Genomic DNA, 14644 nt, shown 5'->3' on the forward strand with positions numbered 1-14644 from the left:
AGCTCCAAACCCTCTGTTAAATAAAGACACAGAAAAAAAAACCCAAACAACCAAACAACCAGTATATTGTATTTTCATTTTATTGGATAAATTAAATTATTCTGAATATGTCTGTCAAGAACACAGTTTATGTAAATAACTAAAATCACAGGTCTGAGAGATAATGAGATCTGCAACTAGAAATGGAGTTTTATTCTGCTTTATGTGTTATTTTCCACATTAAATATTTTCCATTTGAAATTATTGGAAATTGTTTGGCTAAAGCCCCAAGTACTCAAGAATAAAATGTGGAATGCTTCCAATCTTCATTCATGAAGAAAAAAGTATTTTAGCAAACCTGAGATGAATCTGGAGCAAGAAGAGGGAAGGGTTTAGAGGATTCTTGTTTGAAAAAGGAAAAAAAAAAATCAAAGTCATCGTAATGAAATTTTCTTGGGTATACAGAGGTCTGTGGGATTCCTTTCCCCACATGTCACTAACCTTATGGATAACTCTGTTCTAGAGTGGTATCAAAGGCATCTGTAAACCTTCTTGAGCAGAGACTCAATAATTTCTCCATCAGGCGTCAGGGAGCCCATGAAGCACAGAGACTTAGAAGTCCTTAGCAGCGTATGAAGGGAAAAGACACCATTCCTCAACATTTCTTTGCAATGAGTCTCAAAAAAAACAAACCTTCAGGACTGATAGCAGGTACATTACTGCTGGATGTAGTCTGCGCACCATGCTTGCTCCCACAGATCTTGAGAGATCTTATTTCTAATGTAAGCATGCACATGGTCCATTACATATGGTTCTCCGTTAGGACTTGCGTAGATCAAAAGCTAAGGAGCAGACTAGAGCAGGCAGCTGAGTAGGACTACACCAACTCCCCGCACCCCCCAAAACCCACAAATCAGGACTGATGCAGAAGTCTGGGCTGAGATGGATATAGGACGAGAGCACAAGCAGGATGCACGGGATCAAGGAGTAGCCAAAGCAGGAAACTGGCTGGTCAAAAAGCAAGCAAAAAGAAGAGTTGTATCAAAGCATGAAGCTCGAGTTGAAACAAAGAGCAGGAAAAATCTCTGAGCCTTCCTGGTGAGATGAGAGCTAGGCGTAAGTACGGCTCAGGAATCGTAAGTATACAGCTCTTATCAGGAAGACATGAGGCAATCCACGCTGGGGCTGAAGCTGAAGCTGCAGGTCACTGCTGAACATGCAAATGAGAGCCAGTCACATTTAAAACCCTGCGCCTCCCAGGACACTCCACCACCCTACTGGGAGACAGAAGCCCTGAGCTCTCCAACTAAGCACCAGTAATTAGTAAGAGGAATATAGAAATGCACACATGATCCATTTGTAAAAGTCCCACAGTTCCCTTTGTACTGTCACAACCCCATTCGGCAGATGACCGCTGGATGTACACAGCCCAAAGACACGCTTGTAATGTGCTATGCCTGCAGCCTCACACCAGGTGATCTGGGAGCACAGACAGACACACATGCTGAGGACTGTCACGCAAATTCTTCTAAGCTCTCAGACACAATCCAAGTGGTCTCAACCAGTATTAACATCCTGAAACTGCACTGCAAGAGATGGGCTCTGGAAAAAACATAACCTCTAGGACAGGCCCTACAAACTCTGAATACCCTTAAAGGGCAGTTAAGTGACAGGTTGCGCATTTACGCTGAGATTTTGTACTCTGTAGAAGTCATTGAGCCTCAGACCAAAGAAAGCTATCTAGAAAAGTGCATCCGTGAACCTATCATGAAAGGATGAGAAACTTTCTAATATTCTCTTCAGGGAAGCACCAAGACCTCTGCAAAGACCCTGCATTGTCATCTGGGAAGATAAAACCTCGTACAAGATTTACAGTGAAATAAATATATATACACATATATATTTATATATAAATATAAAATAAATATACTTTCACTTTAATGTGTCCACTGCAATATGGACAGAAGCATTTTGTTGGTAAAGATATTTGGACCAATCTCTTTCTGAAGTGATAGGACCAACACGAAACAGGAGAGATGGCCTTCAGTTGTGCCTTACAACCAAAGCTAGGTAAAAAGTGCTAAACATCATAAAAGCAGTTAGCTCTTTTTAGTGAAGATATCCAACGTCTTAATGGTCTTTTTTGAGAGAGAAGCCTCTGCGTGCTTCTCTCTGTGACTGCAGCCATGATAAGAAAATAGAGGGTGGTCATGAAAACAAGCAATTCCTAAATATCCAATATTTTCTGGAGGGCACAGACTGCCTTTTAATGGAGTCTGCTGTGTGGGCATCTAAGGCACCACAGAAACACTGGTTCAAGCTGCACCACTGAAGAAGCAGAGGAACCATCTGGCCCAACCAAGTATTGCAAAAAAAGGTGGGAATATTGGCGTAAGGCTTCCTGGCAGTCTATGTGATAACAGAAAAGAAAAGGTATTAATTTTCTCTCCTCTGAATACAGCCCAGAGATAATTTCAGATGGAATCGGCTACAGGAAGCTTATTTACACCAGAGGCACACTGTCCTTTGCCAACTGTCACGGAGCTCATGCTTTTTGGAGTTACGCCACTGCCTATTAGAACTGTCTATCCTGGACTCATCTGAGGAGCATTAAATCCTACAAAGCGAGCATTTCAATTCCTTCAGAAAATATCTCCTTATATTGTGACCTGAACTTTCTCTATCTCAGAAGAGAGCGCCCTACCAGATGATGAGAAAAATCACTGTAGGAGGAAGCATCTTGACATTCAAATCAACAGTTTCCCTCAAATTATCTTTTGATTCTCGGTGCAGTGATACATCAACACGTATGACTGCAGACTACACCATACTCTTTGTTGTCTCCAAATCACAAGATCGCCGAATAATTCCTGCATCTGACATGCCATTTCCTGAAAGTGGTTGCAAGGGATCCACATCATCTGGCTGATGGCTGTTGTTTATCCTGGGCCACTGGGGTTAACCTGGTATAATCAGCAGCAAATAAAAACAAACCAGAAACAAAGCACGAGATCTCTGACACTTGCCACCAGTGACTGTCTTTTGGCCAAGCAGTTTGTGGTTTCACCCTCCGGTGAGTCTCAGTTCTCACAGCTACCGACACAATTACCAGCGCTGGTTAAAAATGGCAGCTAGGCCTTTGTCAAACCAGCCTCCTCAGGGACCTTCCCCCACAGCCAATGCAGTCGCTCCTCACAGCCTGCTTCCTTTCAGCATGGGAGGAAATGCCTTTCCACCACAGAAAGCCTGAAGGTTAAATTTGCTCTGATGTTGATGTGACAGTGACAACTCTCAAGAAATTACTCCCGGAGCCTCCTCCGACTGCCCTTCCCCGGCACAGCGAGTGAGTTCCCCAGAGAGCGAAATTTCTCGGAGAGAACGCAAGCAATGGGTGAGCACATCGAGTATCAGAAAGTGACTATCAAGAAAAGATCTTGAAGCCAGCAAAGGAGGGACGAAGACCAGAACTATTGAAGACGCTTGTTTTCATTGAAAAAAAAACAAAAACAAAACCTGCAAAACAAAAAAAACCTTAGCCAATGGTTGAGAGAAACCGGGAACAGGGTACCCATAAAATAGGAAGGGGCAGCAGCCTGCTTGCACAGCGTGAGGCTACTGCTGCTGCAAACATCGTCAGCACTCAGCTGCTTATGAACACCCTGGGAGTGAGCATACATATACACACATAAGTACTTGAAGCAAAACAATCTCTTTTTCTCATCTAGGGAAAACCCTACCCATCTTTGATTTTCATTCACATAGATAAGAAACAAATTAGTTACTACATAGATAAAATAACCTTCGGTAATTACAACCCGCTATTCGTAACCCCAAAGATTTTAACTCCAGTTCACCAACTCTGAGTTTCGTCTCACCTTGTTCAGGCAGCTCTGCCAGTTGTTGGATGTTAAAAGCCTACTCAGACTATCCCCACTCTAGTCAGTAAAAGGGCTTCAAAAGTCACTTCAGATCTTCTAAAAATCTAAATTATCTTAGAGATACTTATCTTCATTGACTATAAAGGGAGCTGAGCAAAACAGATTCTCAAATTACAGCACTCAGGCAGCACAAATCCAGGCCGTAGTATGTAACTTCAAAAGGCATGTGACTAGACACTTTGGCTTCAGAGGGATAACATCTGCGTTTAAAACCTTTGCTGACAACACTGACCATAGTAACGGGCAATATTCTGGCTTAGGAAGTATCCTGAGAGCAGGCTCTATGCAAACTTTAAAGGGAAGGAGACTAGCCCCGAAAAGCACGTAAACAACTGATTTTCATTGCTAAACACTGATGCTGCTGAAGTATAATTCCTATCTAAATTAATTCCTACAGCTACCGATTCCTAAGACAGTACGTAACTGCTGAAGAGTTTCTATTTGCACATCCAATTTTCAGTTTAAAAGCAGGCGCTTAACTGCAATTCTTTCCTGACTTTCCAGGTTCAAGCATCCACATTGGAGAATCAGCATGTCAATTTAAAAGCCAAAGCCGACCAGCTGAGAGGTACTGACTGAGCTTGAATTTTGCACGAAACCATTCTTCGCTGGAAGTTACAGAACAGTCTGCACCTCCTCCCAGGCTTTCAGCAGGCTTTCCAAGAAGTTCTGCTAATTCAAATCATTCAAAATAAAATTCCATCAAATCTGTCTTTCATGAAAGACACACTGGATATTTGCATTTATGCAAGGCTCCAGTTTAAGGGCAGCAGAGAGGCTTGCAATTTAATGCAATCTTTAATACAGTCTGACCTTATCAACACTGCAAAGTAGGGAAGTATCATTATCTCCGTTTTGCAAACATCACTGAAACTTGTATGAACTGAACATCAGAAATATCATACAACATATCATGTTCGCTTAGGATGTACAGACATTTGGCATCTTGGTAAGGTTAAACTGATTTTTCTTTCACGATGGCACTGTTAAAGCTCTCCTCAGTGAAAGGTTTTACAAATGGAGAACCTAAGGCACATTAAGTTTAGAAGTTATATTATAGATGTACAGCTTCAGAAGTCATGGAATCACGGAGTTTCAGAGTTGGAAGGGACCTCTAGAGATCACCTAGTCCAATTCCCCTGCTAAAGCAGGATTGCCTAGAGCACATTACTCAGGACTGCATCCAGGTGCGTCTTGAAAATCTCCAGAGAAGGGGACTCCACAACCTCCCTGGGCAGCCTGTGCCAGTGCTCTGTCACCCTCACCGTAAAGAACTGTTTCCGTGTATTTGAACGGAACTTCCTGTGTTCCAATTTGTGCCCATTGCCCCTCGTCCTGTCACTGGGAACCACTGAAAAGAGCCTGGCTCCATCCTCCTTCAACCCACCCTTTAGATATTTGTAAGTATTAATAAGGTCTCCCCTCAGCCTTCTCTTCTCCAGGCTAAAGAGTCCCAGCTCTCTCAGCCTTTCCTCATAAGGGAGATGCTCCAAGCCCTTAATCATCTTAGTTGCCCTTCGCTGGACTCGCTCCAGCAGTTCCTTGTCCATGCCTATTCCCAAGTCAAATGCCTATTTTTTGTCCTGTACTTTGCATTTTCTATACTGAACCATCTACTTTACAGCAGTGGTCCTAGTGTTATGTGCTGCTACTGGGAGAGTTCAGCACTTCTACTAATCACATTCCACAGTTTCAAACTGGATATTAAAAACATTACCTAAAGCTTGCCTTACAGAGTAGAACAGCCCCAGAAAAGGGTTATTTGGAGGTCAGGGGAACGCAGGGAGCCCCTGCAGAGAGGTGTTCATGGCTGCACGTTTCTTCTGGAAGCAGCAGCTTCAGGCTCAACTTGGCCAAAGAGGCTGCAGTAACCCTACCATGCGCAGGACCCCCACCTTCTGACTCGGCGCATAGCAGCACAGGGGGGATTGCAGTCGTGGCATCACTGCATACATTTTGTGTAGATAAAAGAATGGGCTGAAAATTTTCCCTCGGGAAATGGGTGTACAGCAGAAGACAACAGGTCTTTGATGGTAGGTGTTACGTTGGGAAAGATGGGGAAGGAAGGAGAGTTGGAGTTGAAATTCTTATTCAGGAAGAGATTCACTCATCCGTGGAGCTATTGTATGCCTTTAATGGGATACATGTGTGCATTAGGCCCTATGCTTTCACTATGTCCAGCGAGTCTGATGATGTCAAAGTACAGGTAAGACGGGGCTTGTGAAGCATCGCCTATGAACCCTCAGCAAAGTGGTCAGAGGTTCCAATGTTAAAACTCAAGATAAGTGTCAAAGAAACAAAATGTCTCACCCTATTTCAATGATTCAACTTACAGTGGGAACAAGGGGTTTGTGTGCCCTTGTAAGCAACTCAGGGAGCGAGGAAACACTGCGACTACCTACATGCAGTCACGAGTCCCGGAACATAACCTGTCTGCTAAATCTTTCGTTCCCCCTTTTCCTTTCTTTCCCTTCCCCTATAATCCCTTCAAAACAATCAGCATTGACAAGGTCACATACCCTTCTTTTTAGCAACTTACGATGAAAAGTGAGGGACAACTCTTACTACGAGAGTTGCTTTCTCCTTGCAATACCATATGTGCACTTGAGTTTGAAGTGGGTACACCACTCCAAACATAAAGGAGTAACCTTTGGAATCCACCTGAGTGTAAATGGCTGTGAACCTATGTAACGCACCATTACGTGTTCCGCGCACTTTTCACGCTTGGCAGGTTTATTACTACCTAGAGCTTCCCCCTTCCAGAAAACAGCTCCTTTACCTTGCCATGTTGTGTTATGGTTTGCCTTACGTACAGCCTATGGCAACACCCCAACTCACGTTATTTTTAAAAAGTGGCAATGACTTTAAAGAAACACAAAAGCTCAGTAACATCACAAATGATAACAGGGATATGATAACAGTTGCCCTTCCTTCCCTTCCGCCCAAATCAAGTAAGAAATAAAGAACAGTGGAAGTTCAGTCCTGTATTTCTCAAGTGCAGATCAAAACAAGCCCTGAGGAACTAGAATTTCTCTGGTAGTTACATCCCAACTTCCTCCTCTGTCATAACAAGAGGAGCAGAAGAGCCCTCTGACACACTCTGTCTTCAGAAAGCTGCCCCAAGGGAGCTAGAATTGCTGGTAAATAACCACATTCTCATACAACAATGTTCTTAATAAAAAAAAAAAAAAAGAAAAAAGAAAAAAAGAGAAAATAGTAGAGCTTACATAAGCAACAATAAATCAACTATATCTCTCAGCCAAGTTGAAGATGAGACCAACCTGGTGGTAAAGCAAGATTTCCAAAACCGTTCTCTTAATGCTTAAAATTTTAAAGCAGAATCAATATCCTACTGCCAGCAGAACATTTTCTGTTTCTCAATTCTGTCAAAACTGCCTTTCAAAAATATTTTGCAAGAGTAAGATAACAACTCTTATCCTTTAGATACAGCTACCCCTCACACACACTCTTTGTAAAATGAGAAAAAAATCTTAAATATACAAACTGAAAACACGGACAATGCCTGCTTAGCTTTGCTTCTGTTAATGGTTGTGCCTAACGTTTGAGACCTTTCTGAGCTGAAGCATCCATTAAAGCACAGTAAATTTTACCATAACAATAACAGTTAGAAGACAGTGTCCTGATGGTGAAGATCACATTCCAGTATTTTCAGGTCCAATTCAAAAGTACTTGGGAACACTGCATTAACAGCCTAATTCAAGCCCTAACAGAAATCTTTCTGTAATAAATAAAGAACTACAAATATTTTTCACTAAACACTGGTTCTAGATACCAAAATGAAGATGAATTGAAGAGGCTAATTACCTAAAAAGGCTAATTACCTAAAAAGGAAAGTTTATAAAAAAATAAAGTGTCCTACAAAAAGGAAAGAAAAAATAATGTCTGAAACATCAAATTACAGTCTTGGTCAAAGGTTAGTGACTCACTTTTTTTTTCCTCTGTCTTCATATGTGTAGATATCGTTATGTTCACTATAACGACCAATTACAGATCGCATAACTATGTTGCCTCTGAGCCAAGAGGAAATCCATTCACCATTTATTTTTTGTTTTTCCTATCCTGCTGCACGGAGTAAGTTGCACTTAATTACCCAGAGTCTTAGAGATGACAGAGCACCCCGGTTCTCATGCATATATTTGTGTAAAGTAAGACTGCAGAGCAGAATGGAAGGTTTGTTTCTTCCTTTAAACTGTAAGGATGCAGTATCATCTATACTGAATAGTGTGGCATTTTACAGCCCCTGTATATCACTTCTGGGCATGGAGCTACTTTACAGGCATTCACGTAGCTGAGAATGGCAGCTGGGAGAAAAATTGGGAGATAAAACATTTTGAGTGACAGCAGTAATTAATTAAGAATTCAAATAGCACAAAGTCAATCTTTATAAAAAATTCCAATAAATAAGTTAATGAAGCCATCTTCTTCCTAATTCCAAACAAACTATTATTTTACTTCTAAATGACTCCGAACAACTGCATCTTGTATGATCTTCTAATGAAAGTGAAAGCTTTGGAACGTTGTTGTTGTTATTGTTCCTACAAAATCTTAGTTTCAACCTGAATTCATGACACTGAAGTGGAAACAAGTTGACCCCTTTACATTTTTAACGCAGAAACGATGCTGCACAGTCATCTGCTCTGACTTAACGTTATATAGCACAGCTTCACTGTAATTCTCATGCACTGAATGCAGTGACAGTGCTTAAACTCAAACATGTCTTTTACAAATTCAGACATTTTTAATGTACAGGCTCAAATAATGAAAAATCTTTGTTAGCTTGTGCTTTGAATCATGGATTTTCATAACTATTTTACAAAAGTGATTCAATTACACAGTGGTACTTCATCCCAAAGGATACTGACGGCACTTTACTAACCGAATGAAGTCAAAAGCTCTCTGGTTACCTTTTCTAGGTAAAGCTTAGTAACTGTTTAACAACTCAGTCACCGGTGAATTTAACTCTTCAGAGTGCCTCAAATTTAAACAAAGTAATCATTGCTATTTGCCATTCTACCTAACAGTGTGAAGTAAAAAAACACAACCAACAAACTGTCAGCTCTGTCCATGTAATTTATATGCTCTAGTCTTTTACATTTCTCCCACTGATTTTAACAAAGGGTGTATTTCTGTGTCTTAAAGCAAATAAACTGTGATATTTTAAAGAATACAGTGACGAGTATCTTCATCATCCTGGATGAAGCCTGGATATCTTCCGGCTACAAAAGGCACTGGAACTCAGTTCCACCAACAGTATCCCCTTCCTTCTCCCCTCATGCCACAACCAAACCAAATCACCCTGGATAGAAGAAGGCTTAAGTGCTGTATAATGCAAGAAGTCTAACGGGGAGGTACCAAGCTTCTCTGCTGCTTTTTCCAAGAGAAAGGCAACAAAGTCTCTATATTGACATTGACCTATTGAAATCATTTATTAAAACCTTTGGTTTCTAATTGATAAAGATACATACCCCTATGATACTTAAGCCTTTCAGGTAGTCCTGACGAGGTTGGGCTTGTGGCACGCAGCCTGCTAGAACCACTTTCTTCTTCCCTTCTTGGGCTTTCCTAAAGAAGGACAGATAAGACAGTGCGTTAATATTTTCAAAATTGACCATTTTCATCTTCAAAGTCATATTGTGCACGTGGCACAGGAAAGCAACCACCATGAAAACATTCCCAAATCAGAAGCAACGTGTATACGTTTGAACCTCAGAAACCAAACAAACCAACACAGCAGAAGAACCCCAGGTGAAGCTCTCAGGCTATAGCACACGTGGCTGAGATCGGCGAGTATCTACAGAGACCATTACTACTGTGTATCTTGGACAGAAGCACAACCTTGAAAGCCCTAATCAAGATCAGCTAACCTTTGTTTGACACGATGATAGCAGAGAATCCGGTCAAGAAAGACGGGACAGAGATATTTAGTGCAATTCAAGAAAAGTTACACTGAGCGCAAGGGACAGCCTACGCAGACAGGAACCACCAGCTCAGAACATAAGCATTCACGTAGTACCAGTCAGAAATGACCAGTTACATCAGTCTTTTGACATTTACTTAAAAATGTTTATCGACTTTTGAATGTGCATTTGCTTAAAAATGTTTAAGTAAATGTTTACTTAAAGTGATATTGAGCATTTTCAAGTTTAACTGTTTGCCTTTGGCAGAGAAACATTTCTCTGGACATTAACTTACACAATTCCTTAGCTTTGATGCTACCTTAGTACCAAGTAGGAAACCAAAACACTAAGATGAAATGGTTAACACTGTTCATTTTGTTAGTAATATTTTCACTGAAATTTGAATTCAACACTGAGTATCAAGCCATCACTGAATCTTGAAACTACAGGAAGCCCCAAACAAAACTTTGGGCTGCATACGAAGCGGCAAGATGCAAAACCTGCTTATGTTCAGTAAACTTTGAAGATCATCCATTAACACATTAACTCAACTACCGCATTATAATGTGCAAAACAGTAAAGAAGAGACGCGCTGAATAATTTTAGCAGATTTGATAGGTCTGGCATATTATGGGTTGCTCTAAGAACTATCTTTCACACTTGCATGCTGTATCACAACCTCCTGGCAGACTTGCGTCAAACTGAAACCTTGCAAATCCATATTTTCTCCAGCAATATATGGATTCATGAAGTGTTTACAGTTGTGTTGGAACAGGCTAAGACATGTCATAACATTTTTCAGAAAAATTATCTCATCCAAGATACACAATTGCTTAGACAATTTTATACACTTTAATTTGCTTGAGCTGTCTCCAAGCTGAATGCACTAGAGAAAGCGCTGTTCAGCAAGCACAACAAGGATGCTGCACTGAGTATCTGCAGATCTCCAGCAAATGCAAATTTAACAAAGAAAAAAACCCAAACCAACAGACTGGTACCAGACACAGTGCCACTACTCACAATTTTCACTTCATACTCATAATATGGACAAATTTATTTACAAACTATAGCTCCAATGAAATCTCACAAGAACTCACAACTTGCAATATTAAAGGAGATCACAGGCCATCTTGCCAAATACCTTGTGTTGGCTGCTGCACTAAAAATGAGGTATTTCAAAGGAAAAAATTAAATATCCGCTACACAGACAAGTGTGAAGTAACAGGAAAATGTATTACACCTATTGCCTCGTATCCAATATAAATGCAGCAAAACTATAAAATATTCAATTTTGGTTTAGTGGGACTTTCAGGAAATCTTCAGACATTCATCATGCAGAGCCTCATTGGTCCTCAACTTCCCTGCTAAGGTGTATAATATAAATGCAAATCCTTTCATCTCTCCCTTGAAAATATTTCTGTGGATAAAGAACTATGATGAAATGCTAACTTAGTTTATTTCCTAGGCAGGGAACTGAGCAACGTGTCTCTGAAATCTGCAATCCTTCTTTTCCTTCAGTGGTAAATATTTAAGGGTTTTGCAAAACTTCAACAGAGGTCACCTACATCTACATATCCAAGTTTAAAAAGAAATAAAAAAAGAAATCTACTTCATGCATTACCTAAAAATGTCACATAGCACCACGTGACACTCCACTAAGTCAAAGGATAAAAATCACTACTTATATAGTCTAACAGACTCAACCTAATGCCTGAAGGCAAGACAGTAAGACCTGTCTCCAGCAAACCAAGCACACATCCCTAGGCAACTCGGCATCTGGTATCATCTGCTGCTGGCAACAGCCGTCTCCACCTACGTGAAAACCTGCAAGCGCTACAGAAGAAAAAGCTTTTATTCGAGACTTTTTATCTGAGAAAAAAAATAAACAACGTTTCCCTTGACACATTAAATGGCATTTTAATGTTATTTCACAGCTTTAACATTTTGCCATATCTTCTGGGACTATAACTGGAACCAGGGGGGGAAAAAGTTAAACTGAATATTCTTCATAGTAAGCATTGCCTTCATTCAACTTTTTTAAAGTTGTACAGGTCTCTACAGAATAAAGAATTATGTACACTGAGATTTTTTTGCTTTAAAATGCAATTAAGTGGAAATAACAGGATTCAATTTTCAATCATAGTCAATTTTTATTACATCCATTATACAGTCCATGAAACCCACCATAAATGAAAAACCACTGTAAGGAAATGATGAAACTTTTTTGCCACGTTTTCAAGAAACCACTTCTGAAAATATGCATTCCAGTACTACATTGTCACCTCCTTTTAATATTGTTTAATGAGCCCTCCTCATATGAACAAAAGCCTACAAAAATTATTGTTCAGAAATCTAGTTAGCACAGCAACTGTATTAGAAAAGCCTTTAACCTTCAAAAACATGAATAGTAGTGAGAATAATACCTCATGGAATATAGTAGTGGCATGAATAAAGACATCTTCCTTTTTAGACACCTTTTATCTTTTTCAATTACGTGAACCTTCCCTTGAACTTGCAATTTAATTGACTCGGGAAACATTTTCTAGAAATACACTCTCTTCTAAAAACTACTTACAAGATAGTCATCTGAATAGAAATTTAATTAGAGTAATTCTGTTTTAAAGAAAGGAATTACTTGAGCTACTTCCTAAGTAATGGGTGGGGAACAAAAAACAAGTGAGAAACAACAGGGGCATGAAAAAGTACTGTGTACAGTAGAGGACTCGTACAAGATTTGTTGTGAGATCATAGATTATACTCCACTGCAACTATAACTGCAGTATCAGACTTAATGAAATATGTTCAATGTACTCTGCTTTTTACAAAGGAAATTTGAAGACTTAACTAAAATGGGGAGAAACATCTGCCCTGCTTATATGCACTTCTATTTATGTGATTAGGAACCTGCCCAAAGTGGAATATCCTGCTCACAATTTTGTGTAACTGTTATTGCATGGTTCCTCTACTTTTTCTGAGCTCCAAGAAAATTTGGTCAGTAACACAAAAACAATAAAGAAATGCCCCCTACCCTCCAAAAGAAGCCCCCGTAAGTGTCTGCTACATCAACTCAGTGTGTATAGCAACACTGCTGGATCCCATGGCAGCTGGTACAGGAAACTCTCACACTTTTTCATGACTCACACAGCTACTCAGGTGGAATCGCTAAAAAAAAAAAAAATAAAAAAAAATTACAGACCTTTCCCTGAGGTTCAAATCTAAGGAAAGGAATGAAAAAAACAAATAAATAAAGAAAGAAAAAGTGAAAGCAGAGAAGACAGGGTAAGTTCAGTGGAAGACAATCTGTGATACTGGAAGTAATTGCTAACCTGCTCTTTGCTAAAGAGAGACGAGAGAAGCCACATCACCGCTGCTTGCTTCCCTCTCCATAAGCAGAGCTGCCCACTGGGCGTTTATAAGCTGTGAACACTTCAGTGAACGACTCTCATTTTTCAGAGAGCCACCATTACTACTCACTGTGCTATCCTAGCTGCACAGGCAGGCGCGGCAGGTATCCGAAATTAAAAGCAGTCTGCCCTGCATGGAGCAAAACTGGCAAACTACAGACTGGTCAGCATGAAACTGCAATTTGTAAACTGTTACTCGAGTACTAGATATGTGAAACCAAGTATTATACCTACAAACTCCAGTTTTTTTTTTCCTCCAAAACCCATTTTTGGTGGAATTAAATAATAAAGAAGCGTATAAACAACAAGCAGCAGGGTGCCTGCAGCAGAAGGACTAAGTCAAAGACAAGTAAGAGGAGAAGCAAGAGTGGAACCTTCCACAAAAGCAATAAATTAGGGGGAAAAGTGCTTTACAGGGAGCTTGTTAAGCTTTGCATTGATAGTAGTGGGGAAGTGTTCATAAATAATATGAGGAACTATTTCTAATGCTGAAGTACAATTGTTATCTGACATGAAAATGGAAGTATTTCGTCCTGAATCCTACTGGGCAGATGGCAACCGACTATACCCTCAAGTAAGTTTTTGCACCAATGAGCTACTTCTACCAAACACAGACCTCCTCTCCCTGTTATTCTACCAGCACAAAGCTGGCGACTTCCATTTTGACATGTATATAATTAAATCAAATTGTGCAATGCACCAGTGTAATCTACCCAAGCCACTCTCCTGGACTTCCATTACACAAAATCCACAACACCGCTGATCAGGAATTTCAGAAAGGTGTGAAGCCATGAATCAACAGGAGGTTTGTGCCTAGAAACACCCATAGAAACATTATTATACATGAAAACATTTTGTTATGACAGCTCTGGCTAATTACAGTGTGAGCTGGGTATATGATGATACCAGGCTGCCAAAGGTTATAAAAAGTAAAACTGGGGGGTACTACTTCCCAAGCTGTAGAAATTACGTGATGTCTCTGGGGAACAAGAAATACTATTTGGCTAAAGATTCAAACGTGTGAAAGATCTTCCAACCGTCTCTTCTGCTGAACTAATCAGAAGGAAGCCACAAGTTTTAAAGAGAGCGCAACATCCCTGGAATGAAAAGATGGTGCCTGTATAGCATCTGGAATACATTCCTGAAAATCCATGAAATCACACTGCTATTTTCTGTTTGAAAAATTGCAAACGGTAACTTAAACTGTGGCTTTACAGGCTTTGAGCCAATCTAATGCCTCATTACTACCCAAAGGCTTGCTTCCCATCCTCCCTGTCTGCTATTGCCGCTCCTACCTTTCTCCAACTCCAACCCCTTCTCTGTCTCATTTCTGGCCATCTGGCATCACTCCTTCTCTGCTCCAAGCTCTGCAACTCACTGGACCCTTCCAGAGCCCCATTTAACT

General features: G+C 40.3%; 1 protein-coding gene across 1 annotated transcript in view; it reads right to left on the reverse strand.

The window, feature by feature from the left end:
• Nucleotides 1-14644, reverse strand: part of CDKAL1 (CDKAL1 threonylcarbamoyladenosine tRNA methylthiotransferase) — a 433436-nt gene that overhangs the window by 288439 nt on the left and 130353 nt on the right. The window contains exon 6 of the mRNA XM_082499568.1: nucleotides 9404-9500. Coding sequence (XP_082355694.1) covers nucleotides 9404-9500 — 97 coding nt within the window. The remainder of the gene's footprint in view (nucleotides 1-9403; nucleotides 9501-14644) is intronic.

The sequence above is a fragment of the Vanellus vanellus genome (assembly GCF_965231255.1).
Source record: "Vanellus vanellus genome assembly, chromosome: 2".
NCBI lineage: Eukaryota > Metazoa > Chordata > Aves > Charadriiformes > Charadriidae > Vanellus > Vanellus vanellus.